The sequence below is a fragment of the Hipposideros armiger genome, unplaced genomic scaffold (genome assembly GCF_001890085.2).
Source record: "Hipposideros armiger isolate ML-2016 unplaced genomic scaffold, ASM189008v1 scaffold_228, whole genome shotgun sequence".
NCBI lineage: Eukaryota > Metazoa > Chordata > Mammalia > Chiroptera > Hipposideridae > Hipposideros > Hipposideros armiger.
Window position 1 is genome coordinate 1,657,967 of NW_017731578.1, and position 25,238 is coordinate 1,683,204.

At 49.5% G+C, this 25,238-nt stretch overlaps 1 protein-coding gene across 10 annotated transcripts in view; it reads left to right on the top strand.

Annotated features, from left to right (window-relative positions):
* Positions 1 to 25,238, top strand: part of PPFIA1 (PPFI scaffold protein A1) — an 88,613-nt gene that overhangs the window by 49,709 nt on the left and 13,666 nt on the right. For 3 of the 10 annotated variants that reach the window (XM_019654705.1, XM_019654708.1, XM_019654710.1), the window contains 11 exons: positions 25 to 160; positions 3,757 to 3,980; positions 6,054 to 6,285; positions 8,519 to 8,548; positions 11,624 to 11,775; positions 12,784 to 12,956; positions 13,334 to 13,427; positions 20,985 to 21,066; positions 21,169 to 21,369; positions 22,868 to 22,930; positions 23,422 to 23,448. In XM_019654705.1, coding sequence (XP_019510250.1) covers positions 25 to 160; positions 3,757 to 3,980; positions 6,054 to 6,285; positions 8,519 to 8,548; positions 11,624 to 11,775; positions 12,784 to 12,956; positions 13,334 to 13,427; positions 20,985 to 21,066; positions 21,169 to 21,369; positions 22,868 to 22,930; positions 23,422 to 23,448 — 1,414 coding nt within the window. The remainder of the gene's footprint in view (positions 1 to 24; positions 161 to 3,756; positions 3,981 to 6,053; positions 6,286 to 8,518; positions 8,549 to 11,623; positions 11,776 to 12,783; positions 12,957 to 13,333; positions 13,428 to 20,984; positions 21,067 to 21,168; positions 21,370 to 22,867; positions 22,931 to 23,421; positions 23,449 to 25,238) is intronic. The other 7 variants (XM_019654713.1, XM_019654714.1, XM_019654712.1 and 4 more) reach the window with 4 other exon arrangements.

Here is a 25,238-nt window from a genome sequence, read left to right on the forward strand (position 1 = left end):
TTTTTTTTTTTCCCCGTGTTTCAGCCGACCCCACTTGGGCAGTGTCCCGGATTTCAGGTTCCCCGTGGCTGACGGTCCCACAGATTCCTACAGCAGCAGCGCGGTGTTACGGCGCCCCCAGAAAGGCCGCCTGGCAGCGCTGCGAGATGAGCCTTCCAAGGTAAGGGCCTCCCTGGCCTCCCCGCCTCCCTGGCCTCCCTGGCTGGCACTGGCCTCCCCACCTCCCTGGCCTCCCTGGCCTCCCAGGCTGGCACTGGCCTCCCCGGCCTCCCTGGCCTGCACCTGCCCCACCACCCCTGTGTGCCACTGGTTTGGAATGAAAGTGCTGATAGGTCGCTCTGTCTCTGTTTCCCTTCCCCTATTTTCCTTTCTCTGGCTAAGAGTTTTGTTTTAGAGTGTGCTTTTTTCTTTCTTTTTTTTAAGAATGGGAATTCTGATAAAATATGACCTCTTAAGCACAGCACAGTGCTAATGAGTACAGTTTTGAAGTATTAAGAGTAAGTGAATACGTACAGCTGACCTTGACCAACACAGGTGTGAACTGCGCAGGCCCACGTTATAGTGGGATTTTTCAGCTTGTGAACAGGTCACATAAACTTAAGGTAGTGATGAATACGTACAGGGCTGTAAGTGTGTTTGCCTTCTGATTTTCTCAAGGACATTTTCTTTTCCCTAACTTACATATAACATATGGAATATGTCTTAATCGACTGTTTGTTTTATCAGTAAGGCTTCAGTCAACAGTAGACTGAACTAATAGGTGAAAAGTCATACGCTGATTTTTTACTTCTCAGGGGTCCCTAACCCCCGTGTTGTTCAAGGGTCAACAGAATTCATCTTTCATTGAAAAGAATTCACATGTGGAAGTTTAAGTACTGTCATATTTGTGTCTATTTAACAGCATATGTTTGTATATACTCTTCTATATCGTGAACTCCTGTATTCATTGACCAAGTAGTTTGGGCCAGGCATCATTAAACCCAAGAGGCTACAGCAGTAAATAAAAAGCAGACAGAATGCCTGCACCCCAGTGCACACATCACCGTGATGAGAGAAAGTAGTGAGTGCAAAGCAAAATAGGTATGTGTGGTAATTACCCATTGCTATGGCAACACGTTACTACCAAGCTTAATGGCTTAATGATGAACGTTACTACCTCACAGTTCTGTGACCGTAGGAGCCGGGAGCCTGTCGGCAGGTGATTCTGCCTCGGGGCCTCCTGGGCTGCAGCCCTCGGAAGGCTCAGCTGGCTGGAGGGTGCGCTGGCAAGCTCGCTCACCGGGCAGTGGGCTAGAGGGCTTCGTTCCTTCCGTGTAAGTGTCTTCACAACCCGGTGGCAGGTGCCCTCAGAACTGATTGTGAGAGAGCAAGGAGAGGGCCCCGGAGCCTGAGACGCTCTGGCCTTGGACACTGCGCCCCTTCACATTATCTCTTAGGGAGAATTACTAAGTCCTGCCCCCCCAAGTGGGTGGGGAGGAATTACTGTCCCATTCTCAAAGGGAGGAGTAGTGGACGTATTTTCAACCACCACAGTATGTCAGGTGGTGAGAAGCAGGGAAAGGAAACTCGGGGTACCCTGAGTTGTACCAGGAAGAGGGGAATAATAAATTTAAATAGGGTAGCCAGTGAGGTATCACCAGGAGGCTGACATTCGAGCAGAGACCTGAAGGAGGGAAGAGAAGTGGCCATAGGGAGACGCAAGGTTGTGTCGGCAGGATGCGCCGATGGGTAGGGCGGGTGAGGACTGCAGAGCTCAGCGTGAGCCGCCGAAGGATGGGCTCTGTCTCCTGGGATGGGGAACGCTGCAGGGTGGGGGGAGACGGAGCTGGGCCTTGGTCCTGTGCAGGTTGGCAGGCCTGTCAGATGGCCAAGGCGACTGTCAGGTAGACGGCTAGGTGTCCCAGCTTGGACCCAAGACAGAAGTCTCCGCTGGAGAAAGGCTTGGGGTCGTGAGCATACAGATGTATGTAAGGGGACAAGGCAAAGGCACCAAGTGGGTGCCTGTTGGTAGAGGTGAGGATAGAGCTGTGGGACACTGCAGTTTTCAGAGGGTGGAGGTTGACAAGGGACAGCAGGAGCCCAAGGAGTGAGGTAAGAGGAAACCTGGAGCAGGGGGCTTGGAGCCAAGTGAGCGAGGTAGAAGAGGGGAGAGCCCGTCAGAGGGCCAGACAAGGCAAAGGTCAGGGACAGTGGTGTGCTCAGAGTGGTTCTGCTGGAGGGACGACTGTGCAGAGCCTACTGGCAGCAGGTTTGAGAGATTGGGAGGAAGGGACATGGAGAAAATAGAGGCAGCTTCTTGGAGAGCTTGGGCTCTAATTGGGAACAGAAATGCAGTGGTAGCTGGAAGGAGACGTGGCGTAAAGTTTTGTGGTTGCTCTTGTACTGTTTCAAGGCGGGAGAAGGGAGAAAGCATTCTTAGGTGATGGGAATGAACCAGTAGAAAACGGATTATCCGAGAGGGAGGAGTGGTGGGAGATCCTGGAGTAAGCCGCAGGGGCGAGCCTTAGGTGGGGCCAGCACGGGCACACAGGTGTTCAGGCATCTAGAAGTGCTCCCTGCTGGCTGCTCTGATGGCACCACAGTGAGCTGGGAGGCAGGACCCTCGCTGGGGTGGGGGTGGGGCGTGAAATGAACACGTAGGAGGGATCCCAGAACCCCCAACACGCGCACAATTATAAACGCTGTGCTTCTGGCGTTCCCAGTAGGCTTTGGCTCAGCGTCAAGGCACATGTGCTCCGTAAGCAGCACTTCCCAGAAAATTTGGCCATTCCCCGGCACCGAGTGGGCCATCAGAAGGGCCTGCTGCCCCGTCTGGCTCGGCTGCCCCTTCTTGCTTCTGTCTGTGCTTAGTGGTACCAGCCGCAGAAAAGGGAGCCTGGGCCACGCAGTAACTCGAGTTGTATATTGCTTAGAACTTAGAACACCAGTAGGTGTCATGGCCGCTCAGGTGAGCCCAGCAGCTCTGAACCAAGGGAGTTCTTTCGCTCCCCATCAGCATGGCTGGTTGTGGCATGACTGTAGTTCTTCATTTTCAGTTGGTGTTTCTGACTCGGTCGTGTGCCCATTGTGTGTAACGTCATAGAAATGCCTCACATCACATTGAGACGTGACTGTCACGGGCAGTCTAACAGATGTGTCTCCTCCCGTTTCTTTTATTTATTTATTTTTTAAAGATTTTATTGGGGAATCGGGGGAGGGAAACAGCGCTGGAGAATCGGGGAAAGGAAACAGACAAGTTGCTGTCCTTTTGTTCTTCAGTCTAGTTGTGGGGGACGTCGCTTCACTGGCCATGTTGGTATTATCATTGCGCTCTTCCCAGCTGAGGCAGATCGGCCGCCAGCCTCTGGACGGCCGCTCACAGCGGCTGCTGGCAGCTCACTGCAGCAGGGGCTGCAGCCTACACTGTTGGCGGCAACTCACAGCAGCCCATCTCCAGGTCGAGCTGTTGTTCACCATCTTAGCTGTAGAGGGCGCAGCATCACTGGCCCTCATGTGGGATCCGAACCCGGGGCCCTGCTGCTCAGAGCTGGCGTCCCAAGCCAACTCTTAACCACCGTGCCACTCGGCCGGCCCCTCCCATTTCTTAAATACTGCTTGCTTAATAGACGCCAGCAGCATGCAAGCATGACCCATTTTTACAAATTCTGTGGGCTTCCACTTAACGTTTTTTTAAGCTTCTGATAGGTTTCTTCTATGTTGCTTTAATGAGGGCTGTTCTTTTCCGGCTCTGCTGAGATGCGTTTTTCTCGTTTATAGGTACAGACTCTCAATGAGCAGGACTGGGAACGGGCCCAGCAAGCCAGTGTCCTGGCAAACGTGGCACAAGCATTTGAGAGTGATGTCGACGTGTCTGATGGCGAGGATGACAGGGACCCTCTCTTCAGCTCAACTGCTCTCTTGTCGCCCAGCGGGCAGGCTGATGCCCAGACGCTGGCCATGATGCTTCAGGAGCAGCTGGACGCCATCAACAAAGAGATCAGGTACGCGTGATTGTACAGACAGCACCGGAGATGGGGGTGTCTCTGAGGAACTGTGTACCACTTAGAAACATCTGGAGCACATACGATGAATGTTTCCTAAATGTTCTAGAATAAATAGTAACTTACTTTTAAGAATTTGAAGCCCTGAAATTGCCCTTGGTTATCAAATTCGGTCAGCCGGGGCATTCTCTCCACAGCTGTGGTCTCAGCACGTTCGTGGAGGGGTGGCAGGTATTCCGTCCGCTCCCCAGAGAGCTATTGGCAGCTCGCCTGTGCCCACCTGTGCCGCTGCCTGGAGCAGACGGGGCTTCCGGCGGTGAAGCGGCGGGGCTGCAGGGAGCTGAGAATGCACAGGAGGGCGCCTCCCTAATCCGGGAAGCAGCGGGGAGGTGTGTGTGGGCCGGGCGCCTCCCAGCAGCACCCACCCCTCCCCTGGCCGCGCGCTTAGGGGCGAGAAGCCCAGGATTCCAGTGACTCACTAGGCGAGGTGTCAGCTCAGCCCGTGGGCAAGAGAGGCGCGAGTGTCAGTGGGAAGCGATGGGAAGGGCGCCTTGTCAGCCCCCTGCCGGCCTGAGTGTCCCCCAGCCCTGAGCCCCAGAGTGGGTGAGGTGCTGAGGTGGGGTGCAACTGCTGCCCGGTCATGCCCCGGCCCTGAAGAGGGCTGGCGTGCGTCCTTCAGAGCCTCACATGTTCAGGTGTGTCCCACGGCCACCTGGGGGGGAAAACTGTTTTCTGGCCGGACAGTTCCTGGTCACACTTGTATTTCACTGTATTAAATTACGTCACAGGTGGAAGTTGGTTCATTGTAGGACTGTGAGTGGGCAACGGATGTGTGTTTGAATCTTTTTTGCCTCATCAACATTTTAAAGGTGTTTTCTACAAAACGAGGGGCCAGCTGGGGGATGGAATCCAAGGAATAGCCCAGGTGGTGATTAGCGGGTGCCCTGCGGCCCTCTCTGTGCCACCCCTGGCCTGAGGCCACTAAAGACCAATCACATGCCAGTGACCTCAGTGGGTCCGGGCAGAGCTGCTGCCCAAATCTGATTACTGTCAAGTTAGCAAAGGCCGGAGGGGAAGCGGGAGGATTAGAACCAACGTCAAAAAGAGCTGTGGGCTTGAAGTGCAAAGCAGGTGGTGCTGCCTACCTCTCTGGCTGTATTTATAAACTGACTGCTCACGGGCCGTGGTCAAACACGGAAGAGCTCCGAATACTGACCTTGCCCCTCATTGTGGGAAGTGGGCAAAGATTCCTTACTTCAGCTTTTCTCTTTCACAGCGTATTGTTAGGTACAAGTGATGTTTCTTTATGCAACAAGTAGGCCGGATGTAAACGGTAAATTCTGTCCACTGAATCAGTAACAAAGAGATACTTTCAGGATATGTAAGTGGGACTTTAATTAGGAAGATTACTACAAGTGTCCTGTATTTTAATATTAGAATAACTATTTGCGTAGTCACATACTAAAACTGCCCAGTAAGGGAGAAGGGCGCTAATCTTGAATTCCAAATGAAGGGGCATGGTCCACACGAAGCCAGGACTGCAGATGAGGCTGGGAGAGGATTCCATCAGCTGATAACTTCCGTTCGAATTCATCCTTAAAAAAGGCAACTCAACACTTCCATCTAGTCTAGAGACTTACATGTTTGGGGACTCCTGATTGCTTTGTGGATTGATTCTTTGTGTCTGAGTTCCTGGTTTCCAGTTGAAAAATTGAGAGAGAAATGTGCAGCTTCACTGTAAGAATAGGGGACATAAGAGCTAAGAAATTCAGTGTCTCATTGTGCAGTGAGAGAGCGGCCACCCAGCCCGTTGGAATTACAGCGTCAATAAGAAAAATCAGACACAAGTCATCAGAAGCAACCCTGTAAAAATCAGTGGAAGATTTCTTTCATGTTGTTCTAAAATTGAACATATTGAAAAGATAAAAAGCAGAACATTTTTGCTGAAGTGTTCATGGCTTGATCAGACGTTATTGGAGTTTACTTACTGTAATACAGAACACTGCACAGACTTTTTATTCAGACACATCACTGCATCTGCTGATAAAGAAAGGGGGGCCTTGTTTGTTTCAGGTTGATACAGGAAGAGAAGGAGAACGCCGAGCAGCGGGCCGAGGAGATTGAAAGTCGAGTTGGCAGTGGAAGCTTAGACAACCTTGGTCGTTTTAGATCAATGAGCTCTATTCCCCCGTATCCTGCATCCTCGCTTGCTGGCTCCTCCCCTCCAAACAGCGGGCGTTCCACCCCACGGAGGATCCCACACAGCCCAGCTCGGGAGGTGGACAGACTAGGTATCATGACTCTAGTAAGTACTGGCTTTTCCTCCCTGCCCTCCCCTTCCCCCGGCACAGCCGGGTTAAGTCCTGGACTGTACGAGTGTGCTTTTTTTCTTTTTCACCCAGAAGAAACCAGGGACTTTGCTTTGCACTTGTTAAGCTCAGAGGTTCAAGATTTTGAAAGCCAGCAAGTATTTAATCGTTCAATAATAGCACAGTGGCATATTAATTTTAATATTTGGAGGACCAGTTTAGCACGTCATGATGAATTCATCAGAAGTTCTTACTTGTGTAACGTTGGGCATGGGCAGCCAGTGGGGGAAATATGTTTGTTTCCTAGGAATAGGCAGCTTAACAAAAGTACATACAGGTAGCCTTCCTAGCACGTAGAAAAATGCTGTCGATGCCGTCTTCCTTTACACTGTGGATGCCTAATTGGGGGGTTCAGGACCTGCATCAAAAACCAAAACAATGAAGCTCAACGGGGCCTCCTGATGGCACACTCCGTGGCCCGCTTAGCACAGCTCTGCGTGTGAAACCAGGATTACGTCGCTTAAAAGCCAAGTTGCTTTGCGGCTGCCTAGGGAAGCATCGGGAAATGCAGTGACCCAGTGTGCAGCTCGGAAGAATGTTTTATAACTCGCTCATGGATTTAGTTTAGGCTTCATGAGAGCATTGCTTCACACACACACTGAAAACATTCTGCTTTTGAACTGCACTTGTGTTATAATTTTTCCTGTTACCATCCGTTTTCATTTTTACTTGCATCGTTAGCCAGCATATAATTAAATCAACTGTGAATCATCTGAGTGGCATATGAAGTGGTAACTGGCCCATGTTGAGGTATTTGACATTTCTTTTTTATGACGTACATCATTAGCTAATACCTAATATTTTAAACTGTTTCATTTGTGGTTTCATGCTAATTTCCTTCAGAGGGTTTGTGAAAAACAGCTCTGTATGTTTTTCCCTTGGTGGTGTGATTCTGCACGCTGGCTGACAGCGGGCCTGCATCCTCATTTGGTTTTGATTTCCTATGTCATCCTTTTGTTTGTTTAGTCATTGTTACTCCAGACCCCAGTCCCCCCAGTCTGTAGCTTATCCGTCCAGCTCCCCTCCCCTCTCCACCCACATTTCACACCCCTCCACAGCACACTCAGGTAGCAGCATCGGTGGTGGTGGTGGTGGTGGTGGTGGTGGTGGTGGTGGTGGTGTGTGTGCGTGTGTGTGCGCACGCGTGTGCGCGCCCTCACAGCTCAGAAGGGTTTCTGCTTTAGCTACATTTCTCATGGAAGAACGATACATTTTAGCGCATCACTGTAGCGTAGACATATGTGGGTACGGGTATGCTGTAGATGGATCAGAGTGGCTTTACTCAAAAGGATGTAGGATGTGTGCAACTCCTAATGAGAGGCTTCTTGCATGAAGAAGCAGCCTGCTCAGTGTGGAATTAGTGGCGTCTTGACACAGACAATGTACCTTCTGGTTTTCATGTTTATATTCAGGACCATAAATCTCGTCAACTTACTGAACATGCATAATTAATGCCTTTCATAGACTATTTTAATTAAAATTTCATGTAAATTATAGAATGTAAAGATTCCACCTGCTATCATGGTGGCTTTTATTCTTTTTCTTTTTTTTTTTAAATTTTTCAATTACAGTTGACATCCAGCATTATTTTATATTAGTTTCAGGTGTACTGCTAGCTTTTATTCTTACATATTTTCACAGGGTACCCTGCTTTAATCAATAAATTTTTTTTGAGAAGATTAAATCAAATTCTAAGTAAGGATTTTACATTAATGTCCAATAGGTGATTAACCAAAAGGAGGTTTGTTCCGTTTTATAATAGGTATTGCAATGATGTCCTCATCAATTAGATTGATATTTTAAGGTATAATATGTTTTCCACTAAGGAAAACTAAGTAATAGAGAGGTTTGGCTTAGAATAGACAACTATTAGGGCCCTTTGTTATATAGAATGCCTTGTTTTAATAAATCGTATATGTTGTAATATAATTTTATCTCCCTGAGTAATAATTTGTAGTGGTTCTCTAGTAAATCTTGAATAACTTATGTTTAAATTTTGTGGTGAAAAAAAGTTTTATTTCCAGTGATGTTTTTTCTAAATCTTGCCTCATGTATATGTGCCCTATCATTCTCTTTTTAACATATTTGCCTATACTGACTGTTGAATTTTTACCTACAAAATGTGCAGTAAATCTGGTTTCTCTTCATTTCTTTGCATGCATCTATCAGCCTAGTGACTTAAGGAAACATCGTAGAAAGGTAAACTTTAGTAATTTAATGCACCTTTGTTTCTTTGTGAAGTATTGAAGAGTCCTTGTCATTTTATGTAAATGGATGCTGTGAAGCTATGTGATGACGAGTAATTGACGTTTTGGTGGAAGTGTTGGAACGCATCTGGCATGTCAGAACACCAGTTGTCCTGCTGGAAATGGGCCGTTGGTGGTTTGCACAGAACACTGGGACAAGCATGAGTTTGCTTTTCTCCCACCTCTGTGCCTTCTAATCATTGCATTCTTATTACAATAGACATAGTAACTGCAAAAATGCAGAATTATGGAGGCAAAGCCATAGATTTTAGATTTGGAAAGCTCCAATTTTCACACTCATAGCTGGCAGCATTTGTGAGCTCTGGCCACATGCCAGGCACTGTGCTGAGTGCTTTATGAATGTCGTCTGATCCTCAAACACCCTCAAACATCCCATTTTACAGATGTGGAAAAGGGCTTAGAGAGCCACACTCTGTGCCCGCGGTTGCAGCCAGTAAACAGTGCAATACAGGCCTGACTAGTTTCCAATCCCAGACGTGTAGCCACTTCCCCACCCACCTGTCTTTCCTCCAGGTGTTCCTAGTGCCCTTCCAGCATCCCTGCCAGAGGGAGGGGGTCAGGGCCTCTTCTCCTTCAAGATGACCAGGAACCACCCCCACCCCTTCTCAGAGGAAAGACAGTGCGTTAGGAAACAGAGCTGTTGACCAAAGTGTCTTCCTTGTAACTTCCACGGCCCGGTGCAGGCTGGGCCCCATCCCAGCTTCCTGGTGTGCCCTAGTCAGGGAGCTGTGCTGCCCAAAGCGGCTCAGCGCATGTGAGCTGGTCCCTCCGGCCCAGAGCAGTATGGCCGTGTAGCCAAACTTGGGCTCGAGGCCCAGCACGGTCACTGATTGCTCTGTCACCTGGGTGTGCTGCTCGCCCTCTGGTGCCCTGGCTTGCCCTCCGGTGAGGTGAAAACACGAATAGAACTGCGCTTCTCGGGGCCATGGCCCGGTCCCCAAGGAGGTGTGAGGGGCCTTCACCGGCGATGGCACAGCACCCTCGTCCTGCGGGCTTGTGTTTGCGTTGTCCTTGTTGCCAGACTTCCTCAGTGAAGGAAGTCGGGGGTGGCTTTCCACCCGCAGGACAGCCTGGTCCTGTTGCTGGCGGGACCTGAGCTCGCCGACAGGCTCTTTGCGGGCCTTGCTCAGGGTGGCTTGAGGATGAAACCAGGCGTCTGTGCAGACACTGCCAGCGTGTGCGTGCGCTCTCGCCCTGCTTCTCCCCGTTGTCATGGCTGTACGCCCAGACGGCTTCCAGCCTCATGCAGCTCCCGCCTAGTGGAGTCTGGAATGGCATGTAGGCACACGTCTGGGTGGGGTGTGCCTTCCTGGAGGAACGCAGGCCGGGGGTGGGCGGGCCCGGGGGCCTTTGAACAGGGAGGACCTCGGCTCTGGGAGCTGCTCGTCTCCAATGAGTTCATAGTCCCTTCAGGCACAGCTGTCACTCCCCGACCCTGTCCTTTTTTATTTGGTTTGGGGTTTTTGTTTTGTTTTGATTTTTAAAGATTTTATTGGGGAATCGTGGAAGGGGAACAGACAAGTTGCTGTCGTCTTGTTCCTCAGTCTAGTTGTGGAGGACGTCGCTTCACTGGTCTATGTTGGTATTATCATTGCATTCTTCCCAGCTGAGGCAGATTGGTTGTTGGCCACTCGACGGTGGCTCACGCTGGCTACCGGCCACTCACGTAGCTCACGGCAGTCCACTGCAGCCTATGGCATTGCCGGCGGCTCACGGCAGTCAAGCTCCAGGTTGAGCTGTTGTTCAGCATCTTAGCTGTAGAGGGCGGTGTCACTGGCCCCCATGTGGGATCCGAACCGAGGCCCTGTGCTCGGAGCTCACACTCCCAAGCCAACTCTTAACCAATGTGCCACTTGGCGGGCCCTGGTTTGGGTGTTTTTTACAAATCATTGTTTCAACCTGAATTTGAATCTGTCCCTAAGTTTCATATTGATCATTTCTGGCCGTTACAGCCTTTAGTTGACGATTGCAAGTGGCAGTCAGGAGATGATGCAGTTATCTAGCTATTGCTGAAGGGTCTGTCTTGAATGAGTTCAGCTCCATTTTACACGAATTGGCTGTGGCCCCACAGTGGCTTGGTCCTCCGTACAGCATCCCGCTGAAAAGGCACAAGTGGGCTGCTAAGCCTCATGGTTCCCACAAACGCTGGCCGTGCATGTCTCATGAAACCCAGCCCTGCCCGAATGGCAGAACCCCAGTTTGCAAGCAAGCGTGGAAGGGGTTCGTCTGTTCCCCATCCTCTCATCCTTGCAGACAAGCTGAGGGCCCCAGAGGTCATCTTTTCACAAAAACCTGGGATTAGTTTAAGTGTAGTGAGCACGATGTTTTTAAACCGCATCTGAGACTTCAGTTTCTGACACCCCATCTAACTAAATGCGATCGAGAGACACCAGTCAGCCGTGCGGGCTTGGGGTGCAGGTCAGCCGCCTTTCCACCTTTTAACTGTTGTTATAGATCCCAGTAATTTGCGTCATTATTAAAGATGACACTGGATCGAGGTACAGCTGTTTCTCCCCCTCCCCTCAGACTGAAAGGCCTGGACAGTTGTGCCAGTAAGGTTCTGTCTTCACTGCTGTTTGTTTTGAATGGCACTGGGACGTCCACACCTTCCTCCCCCACTCATTGTCAGGAGCGCATGTGCCGCCTGCAGCCTGTAGGCCATGTGCGGATGTCTGCTGCTCCCTCAGTGGCGTTCCTCACGGGGTCCTAGGACTCCAGGGAGGGCGACCCCTTGGTTGCGGGGACACCCAGGAAGAGGAGCAACCCTGAGTCCTGCCCAGGCAGCCTAGGAGCCGGGCTCTGCGCTGTGCTTGGCCTGCCCCGTGGTCCTGCGTGTCCTAACCAAGGCACCCTATGAAAGCGCATGGGACCAAACACGTCGTGTGCTTGGCACAGCATAGCTGATAGGTTTCAGAAAAGTTTGTGGTTGTGATTGAAAGTCTGTGTGATTGTTTTTGTTTTTGTCAAGTTTACTGTTAAATACTTTTACACTCTCTCAACCCCTCAGTTGCCAGCTTCCCGAGAAGAGGTACGAGATGACAAGACAACGATCAAATGTGAAACCTCTCCCCCGCCCTCCCCGAGGTCCCTTCGATTGGACAGGCTGCACAAAGGGGCGCTGCACACGGCCAGCCATGAGGATGTCAGGGACGTCAGAAAGTAAGGACTGGTGGCGCGGGGCCAGTAACCCCACTTAGAACGCGCTTGTCTTTTCATTGTCAGCTTTAGGGAATCCAGTCACCTTTTCTTGAAAAAAAGTCAAAACAATAATTTTAAAGAAATAAAAGAAATTTTAATTCATTTGCGTTTATATAAATGACATTTTTGGGATGCCAGCCACTGCCCTGGAGCCACAGCAAAATCCAGCAGAAGATGCATGTCTGAGCAAAGTCAATTTGGAAAGAAAGGAGTTAAATAATATCAGCAGTTTTAGAAAAACAGTCATTTCTTCTGATTTCACAGATTGACTATTTGAGAACTTAGTTTCTGTTCTTGATGGAGCATTTGCCAAATGCATGGCATGTTTCCGATGATTGCATCCCTATGGGCCAGTCTGTGCCGCTCGGGTGCCCCCATGTGCCTTGGAGCTGCTGAGCGCTCCACATCCTTGATGCTCAGTGTGCCTCCTCCAGGAAGCCCGCCAACCCTTCTGTTCCTAATGCTGTCCTTTCCGGAACTGCCTCCTGTTTTGTTTGTTGTGTACCAGGCAGTGGTCTGGGGGCACTGCGTTCACCGTGACAGCCACCCTGCAGCTAGCTACTCGTGCTCACTGCCAGGCCGAGGACAATCACCCTCGGCGGCGGGGGGTTGTCAGAGCTTCTGAGAGAGGGGAACTCCGGTTTTGTGGGCGCATCTTCACTGGCTGAGAGGGGACCCTAAGGTGGGTCAGTAGTGCCCTCTGCGGCAGGGTTTGAAGTCAGGGCCTTCCTCGGAAGGAGACCCCAAATCAGACAGAACCTCAGCCTCCTAGAAACACTACTCCGGTGGTGTCACTGGGAGCCCACGTTTCTCACGCATGCGTTTGGTGATGAAGGTGCCATAGAGGAGATTTGGAATGTTTGTGGTGAAGTTTTAAGAGCGGGTGTTAAAAACATGCAGATTTCTAGTTCATGGGAATGAAACATCTTGTGATGAGGGCGCGTGTTAAAGGTCCTTTTTGTCCTAAAGCTCGACAGGCTCCCAGGATGGCCCGGTGAGCAACCCCAGCAGCAGCAACAGCAGCCAGGACTCGCTCCACAAAGCCCCCAAGAAGAAGGGCATCAAGTCCTCCATCGGCCGCTTGTTTGGCAAGAAAGAAAAGGGCCGCCCTGGGCTCGGCGGCAAGGAGGTGTTGGGACAAGGTTGGTGCTTCCGGAAAACTTCTTAACCGTTGGGTGGGGCGAGGGGGACGGCCATGAGCGTGCCTGCTGTATGCCCCCTGTCCTTCCCGCTGGGGCCTGTCACACCGCTGGGTGTTGTCGGGCGGAAGCCATTCTCAGTGGGCGCACGTGGGACCTGAAGAGCCATGGGTAGCCGTCGTCCGCCCTCAGTAACGGCCTCGTGCGTACAAGAGCTTGCCGTCTCGAGCACCTTCGCGTGTGGCTTGTCCGGTTAGAGGCTCAGTCTGTAGAGTCTTTTCACTCTCTCTGCAAACACTCTGCCACCTGTCTGTGGGAACACCTAGCTTGACCATGGTGAACTTTCTTTCAGTATCTTCACCCACTCTGCTTCCTCATAGCCGGTGTTTCAGAGACAGAAAACTCATCTCAAGATGCCTTGGGACTCAGCAAATTGGGAGGACAGGCCGAAAAAAATCGTAAACTTCAAAAAAAGTAAGTTTTTATTTGTGTAACTCACTGAACAGTTTTCATTGTGCCTGATTTTTACCTGACGTTTATTTATTAAGTATCCTGTGTAGCTGTGTGTATATTGCCTTCTGAAATGATTAACCTGAAGCCTTTGTTAAACTTTGCTTTCTGGAGGACTGAGAGCATTTATGAAATTCTGAACGGGCTCGTGCATGGGCTCCCGGTCCATCTCGGAAAACTGTCTAACGAGGATGTGAGGTGGTTGAGAGGCCTCAGAGACCCTTGGATGTGCACCCTGGCCCCGCGCACAGAGCTCCGGGGCGCTGGGAAAGTTCCTTGGCGTTCCTGGGCTCAGGGCTGTCCTCCGTGAAACGGGAGTGGTAGTCGTCCGTCCCTCGTGGCTTTTGAGTCTTAGCTGTGTATACGTGTCTGCATAAGTACACACGAAGCACTTCAAACAGTGCTGACACATCGGGACGTGTGTGTAACTGCGTGCGCAACTGCAGCCTCTTTGGACACCAGCATTCAGAACGGGCCGTTCATACCAGTGATCCGTCAGGAAGGAGCCACTGTGTTGCCCTTCTTTCCTCCTCCTGTAGCTGTTGGTTTTTTACCTTAAATAGACTCTCCGTTTTGTAATCTATTTATTATTAAATTTTAATTCTGAATTGCCTTGCTTCTGAAAATAAGTACTAGCAGTGGGACTAGTTTCCTAGGGGAGCCTAGGCTTTGTGTCGCCCAGGAGGGGGCACAGGGATTTTGGAAGCACAGTCCTCGGGGTCTCTCCTGACCCGGAGCAGGTCACGTGTGGGGTGTGGACCATACCCAGAACCCGAGGTTAGTAGCTGAGCTGGGTGGGCTGAGGCAATAGCCCAGTGAACTGACAACTGAAAAATAAAACGGAGCCCTCTTCTATAACAAGAGGCGGTTTGTAGCCCGAGAGGTCAGCCCTGGCCTTGGGAACCAGGGACAGTGAGGAGTGGTGGTGAGACGTGCAGTGCTTGGGACCGGCTGAACCTGGTGGGCTCTGAGATGAGTCTCATGGTGGCGAGGTCACGGGCCACTCTCAGGTACCCCGAGAAACCAGCACTGGGCCTCAAGGCGTGGCCCTTCCCCCGTCACGCTTGAGCCCATGGGGACCCTCACCACTTGAGGCCCCCTCTGCCGTCAGCCCGTGGAGCTGCCAGTTGCTTTTTTGTGTGTGAACTACACCCCACTATAGCTCTCTTTTCAGAAATCATAATAATTGTCTTGACTGGCACACTGTGGATCCACTTCTGGTGAAGTGCTATTGTCTCCACCATTGCTCACAACACCACAGGAATTGTAAGTGGAAATTTGTAGAAACCACGGAACGGCAAAGCTGATTTGAAGTCGCTGTCTGTGGACTGTATAAAAATGTAAAAGAGCTTGGGCGACCGCCACTTGGCTCTGTGAAACTTGATATTACAGCTAGGCCTTTGCCTCCTGGAACCATGCTAGGAAACTTTTGTCCCTTCGATTTTGCTGATGTGTTTTATTTAACATCCTCATACTTACTGTAATAAAAACAGTAAGATCTGTGGTAGTGCACCTCGGTGCTCCCACCCGCTGCTCCCAGAAGTTTTTTTCAGGTGGGATCACAAATTATGTCAAGTGGCCAACATGTTTCACTCTTTTTAAAATTCATTTTGTATTCTCAGGAGGTATGTATGCTTGTCACTTGACTGTGTGAAGATAGCTGTTATTGAGTGACTTGCCCTGACATGTGATTAAATTTCACGCTGGGGTGTGTGTGCGTGTTTGTGCATCTGTGTGAGTGTTGGTGGTAGGGAGGTTTCTGTGTGGCTCTGATGTTCACATTGGTGGCATTGGCTCTGAACTTGTAACTCTGTGTTCCCATAGCTGTAACTGAGTATCTTAAGAGTGGCTTATTGTCCGAACTCTGTGGTTGTGCACAGCAAGTTCTGGAATGTGCTAGTAAGTTAATAGGGAAAAATTTAAAGTACGAAGGTTATTCATCTGACTACAGTGAGTAATTTTAGTTCAGTCAGTTAACCAGAGATAAAATTGACTTTAGGAAAATGATTTATTTATAAATGTGAAAAAATGTTTGGGTTATCCAAAACAAGTATTGTTTGAATACAATTTAACCTTTATGGCATTATAGATGTAAGAATCAAAATACATTTCTCAGAAGTAGTCTTTTTATTAACTCCTGATTTACCTCAAAGTGTGCCTTTAACAGCTAAAGTTACACAGCCAACTGCATTCACTTTTAGAGAATTTTCAAGAACCTGGTGAGTTTGGTGGAGATGTTCGGGTTTTATGAAGCTGCTTAAAAGGGTGTGGTGGGCACGTTGGAGCTTGACACACAGTGAACATCGTCACACTTGGCAGCGTTTCTACGATGTCTGCAGCGTCCCCCCTACAACCTGAGCGCAACCGCTCTAACCTGTGCTTTAAATGCTCTCTCCCCACCTCTCCCTGAGGACGGCTAGTGCATGCAGGGTCCCTTCCTGCGGCAGTTCCCTGGTTCACTCTGAAACCTGTGGCTCTGGTTGTCACCAGCTGCGGGCGAGCGGCTTCCCCCGTCTCGCAGGTTTAGACGGGAGATCGAGCCTCGTCCTCTCGCCTGCACTTGCCCAGGTGCCGTGACTGTGGCCATGTGGCTGGGCAGTGCTGTGCTGGACCCCAGTGCATCCAGCGGTGTTGAGCCCAGTGGTGTTGAGCCCAGTGCGTCTTCAGACAGGTCGCCACAGTGTTGAGTGCCAGCCTCAGAGAAGGGAGGCCGGGCTGTCGGGACAGCGGCACCTCCGTGGTGCCTGCTCAGCAGAAGCGCCTGAGCTTCTCGTTAGGAAGGACAGCTTTGCCCTGTGCATCGCTGTTCACAGATAACATGTGCCTGTTTCCCAGAGCGTGGCGCGCATCTAAATGCCTTTGTCCTCCGACTCTGATTTTCAGGCCAGGAAGCACGCGCCTCGGTTTACTGTCAGAGCAGGGAGTTGCACAGTCACCCCTGGGGGGCAGAATTGGTCCTTGAGGGAGAAGATCAAGCCCCTGACCGTGGCGGGCACAGCGCTCATCCATGTTGAGCCTGAGGAGGCGGCCGCCTGAAAACGGGGTCACAGGTGCTAACAGCGGGGCACAGCAACAGCAGCGAGCAGCCTCTTCCAGCAGAGGAAGGAGATGGCAGCAAAATCCAAACGAGGCCTCCGATTGCTTTTGGGGCTGTGTACGCCTCGCTCCCCAGGGCTCCTAGAGTCCGTCCCCTTCGATCTCCCGCGTTAGGCTTTGGAGCTGATGGCCAGAAGAGTTGCTGTTTTCTAGAAAATTGACCTGTCAAAGAACACCTCGTTCCCTTCCGGTTAACTTTGCTGAGGGTTAAATAAATGCTATAAGTATTTCTGTAGTTGTAGTAAACTAGGAAAATGGATGGTTCTGTGATCATTAGGAAGTGATCATACGGGTGAGCTGGCGAGCTGCACCTCGCCATTTCCTTTACACCAACTGCAGGTCGAGGAGAGTGGCAGAAGAAAGGCGCGTATTCGTTCACGAAGCCAAGTGACAGGAAGGCCCGAGTGGAGCCGGCCGCGCTCCTCCAAGTCTGGCCTGGCCGCGCCCGCCCACAGCGCCTAGGCGGCCCCCAGCTCGCTCTCTCCCATGGCGCAGGGGCCTCTCACATGATGGGAGCAGTCACCCCCAGAGAAGAAGGGGGCGCTGTTGTTCCCACCTGGGATGATAGCCCAGGGGTCAGGTCCCAGGTTTGGTCTTCTAGGTCATGGACTGGCCTGATGGGGGAAGGGGTGGCGGGAGCCAGGAAGCCCGCAGACCTGGGCCAGCCGCCCCGCTGGCGTCTCCCCGACCTCCTCGCTAACTTTCCGCGCCTCTTCGCTGTATCGCCCTGCTTCCAGTGCCTGAGCCCAGTTTCATGAGGACCCAGAAGTCGGTAGTCAGGGGAGGTGCACCACTGCCCACTACCAGAATTAAAGACTGATTTAACCCGATACCCCCTGTTTGCAGTGAATAGCTATTTCAGATGGAAAATGAAGTCTATGGCCAGGGGTTCAGGACCTCTTTCGTGGGACCTGGAACCCTCTCTGCAGGCGGGCTGCACTGTTCGGGACTTAGCACTTGGCTGTGCTGTCAGTCCTGGTCCACCTGCCAGGGACTTACTTGAAGTGCTGCTGTGGCTTAGAAGGCTTCTGTGAGTGCTGGCATGACACAGCCTTATCTGAGGAGAATTTGTCCTTAGGAAACAAAGTGGCGTTTAATTCAGCACAAGGATGGTTCGTTCCGCCCAGCAAGGCCCTTCTGCCTGTCCCCCCGCCTTCCCCACCAGCATTGTTGTCCCGTCTCACGAGCTCAATTCTGGGTGGTCTCAGAGTCTTCTTTATTTATAAGCAGCTTTGCTTATTTTAATTGGAAAAGTTTGCCCTTTTTTTTTATCCTTGAGCTGTTAAGACGTCTCTTACAATCTCGGTATACTTATTCCTAGATATTGACAGTATTTATTATTCCCAGGAAACCTGAGGTTGACTTAAGGAACACTCATTTGAAATTTTATGTGACGACTTCAGCTTTAATTGTACACAGACTTGTCTTAAGAAAAGTCGGATACTGTTTAAATATATCGAAGATCTGATATGTGTGTTTAGAAATAAAAAATTCAGTGGTGTGTTCTGCAGGAATCATTACTGAAAATAAATGACTAAAACTGACCGAAGAATTTAAAAATGTCTCAGCGATGTCCAGGCCTGTGAGCTAAATGGGCCTGTCCTCTGCGGGTCCCGTCTCCTCTTTTAGGCTTTTCATTTTTAAAAAGAATTAGTGTCCTTTACAAAGCCTTGTAAGTAGACAACACAGAGATGTGAGATAAGGTTTATAAAGCTTCTTGTGTTATCTCTTATGTAACTATGTGAGCAGCCAAGTCATGTTTAAAGATGTTAATATGGTAAAGTTGTGGTTTGGCTATTTTAAAATCAGGCCTACGGAGTATTTCCGACCCCTCAAGGGCCCCCAGACCCGTCCCAGCTTACTGCCCTGTGGCGTCAGTCTCACACTCACGACCCTCCCTGTGTGCACGGGAGAAGTTGTTGGGATTGACGTTTCCTGGGTGTGAAGCCTGTGGGTTAGACCACGGGATGACGCAGTGTCCTAATTTAGCAAATACCTCGTTAGCCAAAGAGCAGTAGAGACTAGAAACAGCCAAAGTCTAGTCCATCACCTGCTCGCCCATCGGGCCACTCTTAATGCTAAACATCAGCACTTTTTTGGTGGTGGTGTTATTGTTAAAACTGAAGATTTTGGAAGCTCTCAGAGGCAGATCCAGGTCTAGTGTCTTCTTCTCCATATTTCTCCTCATTGTTTAGAAAGAGGGGAGTGATTATGTTTTCCCTTGGGCATCCTACCTTGGATATGAAGACTGCTTTTTTTTAAAAATTGGTAATAATTGTTTAACCCTCCATTGGGCGTAATGCATCTACTAGATGCGTGTATGACGTTTATTTATTTAAATTGAAAATGAAAATAACGTGTAAGCATGCTTATTATTTATTCAGAATGAAATTTTAATTTGCCACAAAGTAAAAACAATGTTTATTACATAAACTCAGTATAAAAATCAACAGAAATTCAAAACATAAAACTGAAACAAAATTTGTCATTTAATAAAATAACAAAAAATAATCTGATTGCTCTTCATCAGCCTCATTGCCATCGAATTTCAAGTTGAAACAATGTTCATAAATTATTGTCGCATGTTCTAAGCACAAAAATTGTTTGCAAGGTTTACAGAAGTATTTGGAACACCTTGTCTTTTGTTTCCTACGCAAGGTGCACACTGTTTCCTTTTGTTTGATGAAGTGGTAGCCTCAGGTTCTTCTGCTTGAACTTTGACAGCAGGTGTAGTAAACTTCTGCAATTTTTGTTGGAGAAGTGAAAGAATTCCCCTATTTTTTGCAGCTCTTTGGTTAATATGTTCGGCTACCAATTCCCTACTCAACTGTATCAAAAATAAACGTCTTCTTTTAACTTCATTTTCATTCTCTAGGTCAGCGGTTCTCAACCTTCCTAATGCCGCGACCCCTTAATACAGTTCCTCATGTTGTGGTGACCCCCAACCATAAAATTATTTTTGTTGCTACTCTATAACTGTAATTTTGCTACTGTTATGAATCGTAATATAAATATCTTTTTGTTTTCCGATGGTCTTAGGCAACCCCTGTGAAAGGGTCGTTTGACCCCCAAAGGGGTCGTGACCCACAGGTTGAGAACCGCTGCTCTAGGTATAGCACTTGTGCATTAATGCCACTTATATTTTCTCTTTCCCAATAAAATATTCATCTATTTCTTCATTACTACTTTCTCAATCACTTTCTGAAGGAGAATTTTTTTTTTGAGATTGTATTGGGGAATTGGGGGAGAGGAGAACAGACAAGTTGCTGTCCTTTTGTTCTTCAGTCTAGTTGTGGAGGACGTCGCTTCACTGGCTTATGTTGGTATTATCATTGTGCTCTTCCCGGGTGAGGCAGATCGGTCACTGGCCACTGGATGGCCGCTCATGGCGGCTCTTGGCAGCTCACGGCGGTGGCCAGCCACTCACAGTAGCTTACGGCAGCCCACTGCAGCCTATGCTGCGCCGGCGACTCATGGCATCCCAGCTCTAGGTTGAGCTGTTGTTCAGCATCTTAGCTGTAGAGGGCACAGCGTCACTGGCCCTCATGTGGGATCCGAACTGGGACCGTGCTGCTCAGAGCTGGCGTCCCAAGCCAGCTCTTAACCAACGTGCCACTCAGTTGGCCCTGAAGGAGAACTTTCTTGCTCAGTGTCAGAATTTTGGTCTCATTATTCAACTTGATCTTCACCATCTATGTCACTTTCGCCTTCAAATTCAAGTTCATTTTAATTATCAGACTCCATCAACATCTGTAGCAATATCTCAGCATCTTTCGGGTCATCTGGATTATAAAATCTTTGAGGCTGAGCCATTTTAGAAAGTAAAACCTACAAAGGAAAAATATTAACCCTAAACAGGTGCAATAAATCTGTCAGATTAATTAGAAAATAAAATACCTAATTACTAAGTTTCAGTAGTAAAACTATACTTACAGTCTCTTTCTGGAATGTCTGAAAGGATAGTACTGTACAAAAAAATCTGTTGAGAAAATATAAAAAAATTCTCAAATAGGCACAGCGAATCTGCGAGATTAAAGATGCTGCTATGAAATACGTCTTCACTGCACTGAGTCACAAACACAAGTGGCGATAGGTGACGGTAGAGGGGGAAGAGTCGGAAGCGATGAGGCACGATACTTAAGCTAACTGTTAGATATTTGAAAATTTGTGTGCAATGAATCTGTGAGATCAGATGCGCCGGACGGAGGGTTAATTCTGCAAGCAGATGCTTGTATAGAGAATCGTGGGGTCAATCAGCATTCCATCCGTAAGGCATTCATTGTATTATGTACAAAGCAGACGGTGGAGAAGATGAAAGGGAAATGATGAGATACACTTAATTAACACTTGTGAAATTTACAAAGTGTTGTTTTATGTATGCCTGTGATAGGGATTCTTTAATTTTGAATATCTTGTTATTTGCAGGCATGAGTTGCTTGAGGAGGCCCGGAGGCAAGGCTTGCCTTTTGCACAATGGGACGGGCCAACTGTTGTCGTCTGGCTGGAGGTACCTCCTTTTAACCCTGGGTTGCGGGGGTTGCATGTGTGACGGTGTAGTCCATTTCATAACCTGAGCCTAACCTCTCGCCTTCACACTTCCTGTCTCCAGCTCTGGGTGGGGATGCCAGCCTGGTACGTGGCCGCCTGCCGAGCCAATGTGAAAAGCGGGGCCATCATGTCGGCCCTGTCGGACACGGAGATCCAGCGGGAGATCGGCATCAGTAACCCCCTGCACAGGCTGAAGCTGAGGCTGGCGATTCAGGAAATCATGTCCCTGACCAGCCCGTCAGCCCCTCCCACGTCCAGAACGGTATGTTTCAGTCCCAAGAGTTGATTCTTTGGAAGAAGGAAACACCTTTGCAGGAAGCATTGCCCCGTTTATGTTGCTTCTCAACACACCCAGTGTTCCAAATTAAAGTTGTAGCACCCGAAACATTACAACTTTTAATCTGTGACAATTGGGTGCTTAAAATATACTTTATGCAATGCTTTTATAACAGCTTGACCACAGTGGCACTGTAATATAGAAGTAGGAGTTTTTGAAAATGTGGGAAAGTAATGATCACATTTAAACATAAATTTATGAAAAGTGAAGGGGAAAGGCTTGGATCCCCAGTTGCACTATGACCAGCGTTTTGCTCTGTTGACTGGTTTGGCCTACCGGTGCTTTCCATTTGGGGAGCTCGGTATTAAGCAGTCCACAAACCTTCGCATGTACACTAAGCATCACACCTGTGTACACCTGTGCCCAGACAGTCCGCTCCCTGTGGGGAGACCTGGAAAGTCCTAAAAGAGGGTCCTTCTTGTTGAAAAAGCTAAAAACGAGTCTAAGGAACGCATTAACGGGAATTGGGAGACAGGACAGGCTTTTCCCTGTGCTTTTGGTCTGCTCTGGGGAGAAGACCTCCGGCTGAGAAACTCGGAGCCTCACCGCACAGCCACGCGTCTCTGAGCAGCAGGTCGAGGCCCGATTCAGGGCGCAGTTCCACATGGTCAGCACCAAGAGCATCTCTGTTTGTTTTATTTTGTTTCTTGGTGAAAAGCTTGTGGTGACGGGCAGTGACCCTGTGCGCTCACCTACTGCACAGTAGCTTTTGCCCAGTGGCGGGGTCAGTCACAGTGTCACAGTGCTGATCTGGTCCCTGTTCCCCAGTAGTTTCCCATCAGCGTGGCCTTCTAGAAATGAAGGTGCTGGGGCGGTGTTCCCAAAGTAAAGGCAGTTCTTGACGGGTAGTGTTGGAGAACGGACCTCACATTAGGACACGGTACACCCCGCTCCCTGAGGCGTGCCCAGGGCCACACGGCCTGCGTCCGTCTGATGTGACAGGTCGGTGGTGCCGTTGCATTCTTTTGGACACGCTTAGCTCTCCTGCTCCCTGCCCCCTAGTTCCCCCGGGCGTGGTTGTCCAGTCCTCCTGGGAACCGTGTTCTCATAGCCCTTCGCTGTGTTTTGCTTGGGTAAGACGTGTAAACACACCGAATGAAGACCTACCCGAGAAGCACGGTTTGCAAAAGTACCAAGTGCTTTCTCTTCTCTGTATGTGTCACGTTCCTCGGGTGGTAAGCATGACAGACAGCTCCAGAAATTGTGTTCTCCTTGTTACTGACGACATGGGGTTAATCACGTGTGGTTACCCTTTAAAGGGGCCGAGCTTGTGCGGAGGCTCTGTCCTTGTCTGTGTGGGCATCTGAAGGAAGCTTTGCCTCCACGGCTCCTCTCTGTGCCCGAGGCTTACGTGTCTGCCACCTTTCCTCTTTGTCACTGCTCCCCTTGCCCTGGATGTGCTTGGTCACTGGGGTCACCATAGACCACAGGAAATGTCTGGTTAACGCACGAGGAGATGGAGACGCTCACAGCCACGCCACAAACGGTCAGTCACGGCCGAACTCGGCTTCCCCTCCGTGCACGGCCACGTTAAGAGCTGCGCGGCGGAGACAAAAACCTCCTATCACGTAGCATTGTTCCGGATAAGTACTTCCTTTAAGTCTTAGAGAAGCGTGTACGATAGTTCGCATTCGATCTTACTTCAGGTTTTGTCCAGGAGCTTAGAGTTGGTAGACGGGCCCGATTCAGAGTAGACTGAGCCCTCGTCTCCCCCAGGGGAGCCCTCAGTGTAGCGCCCCATTTGAACGGTCTCACCCTGGCTCTCCCTCATATAGATGTGCTTGCTGTGGGGCATCGGCTCCTTGCATGAGAAACTGGACTTGTTGGTTTTGCATGAGTTTTGCATGATGCTTTTGAGTTTTTGAACTTTTCACCCGGTTCCGCTGCACCCTCCCTCCCAAGTTAATCTGTGTGCGTTCCTAAGCTCACCAATACTAATAGCTGTGTTCTTTTGCATCCCTAACCACGTAACCTCAGGAAGATGAGGAGGGCAGCTGGGCTCAGGTTGGAGACTCTCTATAATGTATCCTTCACTATATGCACAGCAACAAAAAGAGTTGGCGTATGAAACCTCGTAATTTACTTTTCTTGACATTTTTAACATCTTAATGCATTCAGAATATTGTTAATGATGTGAAGGCATTAGTCAGAGCAAAGCATAGGAGTAAAGGCTACAAAGAGCACGTCTCATGGACAATTTTGAACACTCGCCAGCATTTCTCGTGTGGAGCCATGGTAGTTCATTCTGATTAACGCAGATTGCTGTGTTGAGTGTGCGGTCTTTTATTTATTTATTTTTCATGTGGGCGTCGAACCAGCAACCTTGCTGTTAAGAGCGCACGATCTATCCATTGAGCCATCCGGGCATCAGCTCAGCTCAAGGTGCCAAGTTCAGTCCCAGCCATGAGTGGGCGTAGCCACCATCGAACAGGCAACCTTGTCATTAGGAGCACGTGCTCTCACCAGCTGAGCCATCCTGCCATCTACTGGCAGCTCAGCTCGGGTGCTGCTCACTGGCCCATGTGGGAATTGAACCGGCGACTCTGTTGCTCAGAGCTCGTGCTCTTAAGCAAACTCTTAACCAACTGAGCCACTCGGCTGGCCCCAATGTATGATCTTTGATATAAAGTCCTGTGGCTTCGGCAGCTCCTGCCTGAGATGATGTGTATCAGTCCCTCGTGGGGGAACTTTAGTTACGAGATCTGCTGATGGGAAAACCATGTTCTCACACGTTCCCACCACATGAATAGGTCCTCGTGTCAGTGTTTTACTAAGAACTGTCCTAAATACTGTGTGGAACTAAAAACTTTCCATTAATTCCATTAATTCTCAGAAATGAAGCCTCATCTCACTTAATGTCCTTGAGCTTTCAGCCCCCCACTTCCTCATCTCGACTGCTCTGCAGCCTTCCGTTCAGACAGACTGCCTGGAAACAGTGGCGCTCCCCGCTGTGATCCCAGCAGCCCCGCTGTGTGCTGTGCTGTCCGTTTCTGCGACAAACCAGAGGCTACACGGTGTGGACAGGCAGCGTCTCCTGAGGCTCCTGTCAGTGGCATTGTGTACAGGACTGAAGATTACTTGTATATCTGAAAAAAACCAAAACAACTTAAAATCAGTTTTCCTGATTACAAGTGGCTGGTTGAGACACCAGTTTCACTCTCTCTGTGCTTCTAAAGTAAAGCCAGTTGTATCTTTTTTAACGGAAGTGGGGAGGAGCTGTAATCCGATTCTCTGCGGCCCCCATTTATGTGCCGCTACTCCAGATAAATGTCCCTGTTAATTACTTAGCCTAGTCAAATATCTCTTTCCAGGGCCAGTAAGGACCATTAGTGAATTGAAAGGGTACATTTCATAATTACTTAAATTGTGAGTATATTTTACCCTGAGAAGCGGAGCGTTGTCAGCACTTCTGTATGAAATTCCCTGCTTTGGGGCATGAAGTGTAAATTAAAGAAGCTGAACATTTGCTCTTACAATGGAAATAAAAGCAAGGACGAGCGGCACCTATGGCACCAGCATTAGCCAACATTCAATCTCCAGCGGAAGCAAAGACCTTTTCTGCTCCATCCCCTCTTGACCAGGCTCCCAGGCTCCCTGGTATCTGAAACTGCCAGGTGCTGCCGAGCAGGAGGCATACATGTGCCTTCCCCACGCTGCACTTATAAGCCCAGGAGAAGTGAGATGCCCTGGGGTGCTCAGGGGAGGAACACACCAAGTGTGTTCAAAGCCATGAGGGCTTCCATTGAGCAAGCAGCGTCAGCACGCTCTGTGTGCGAGACTGCCGCCTCCCAGAA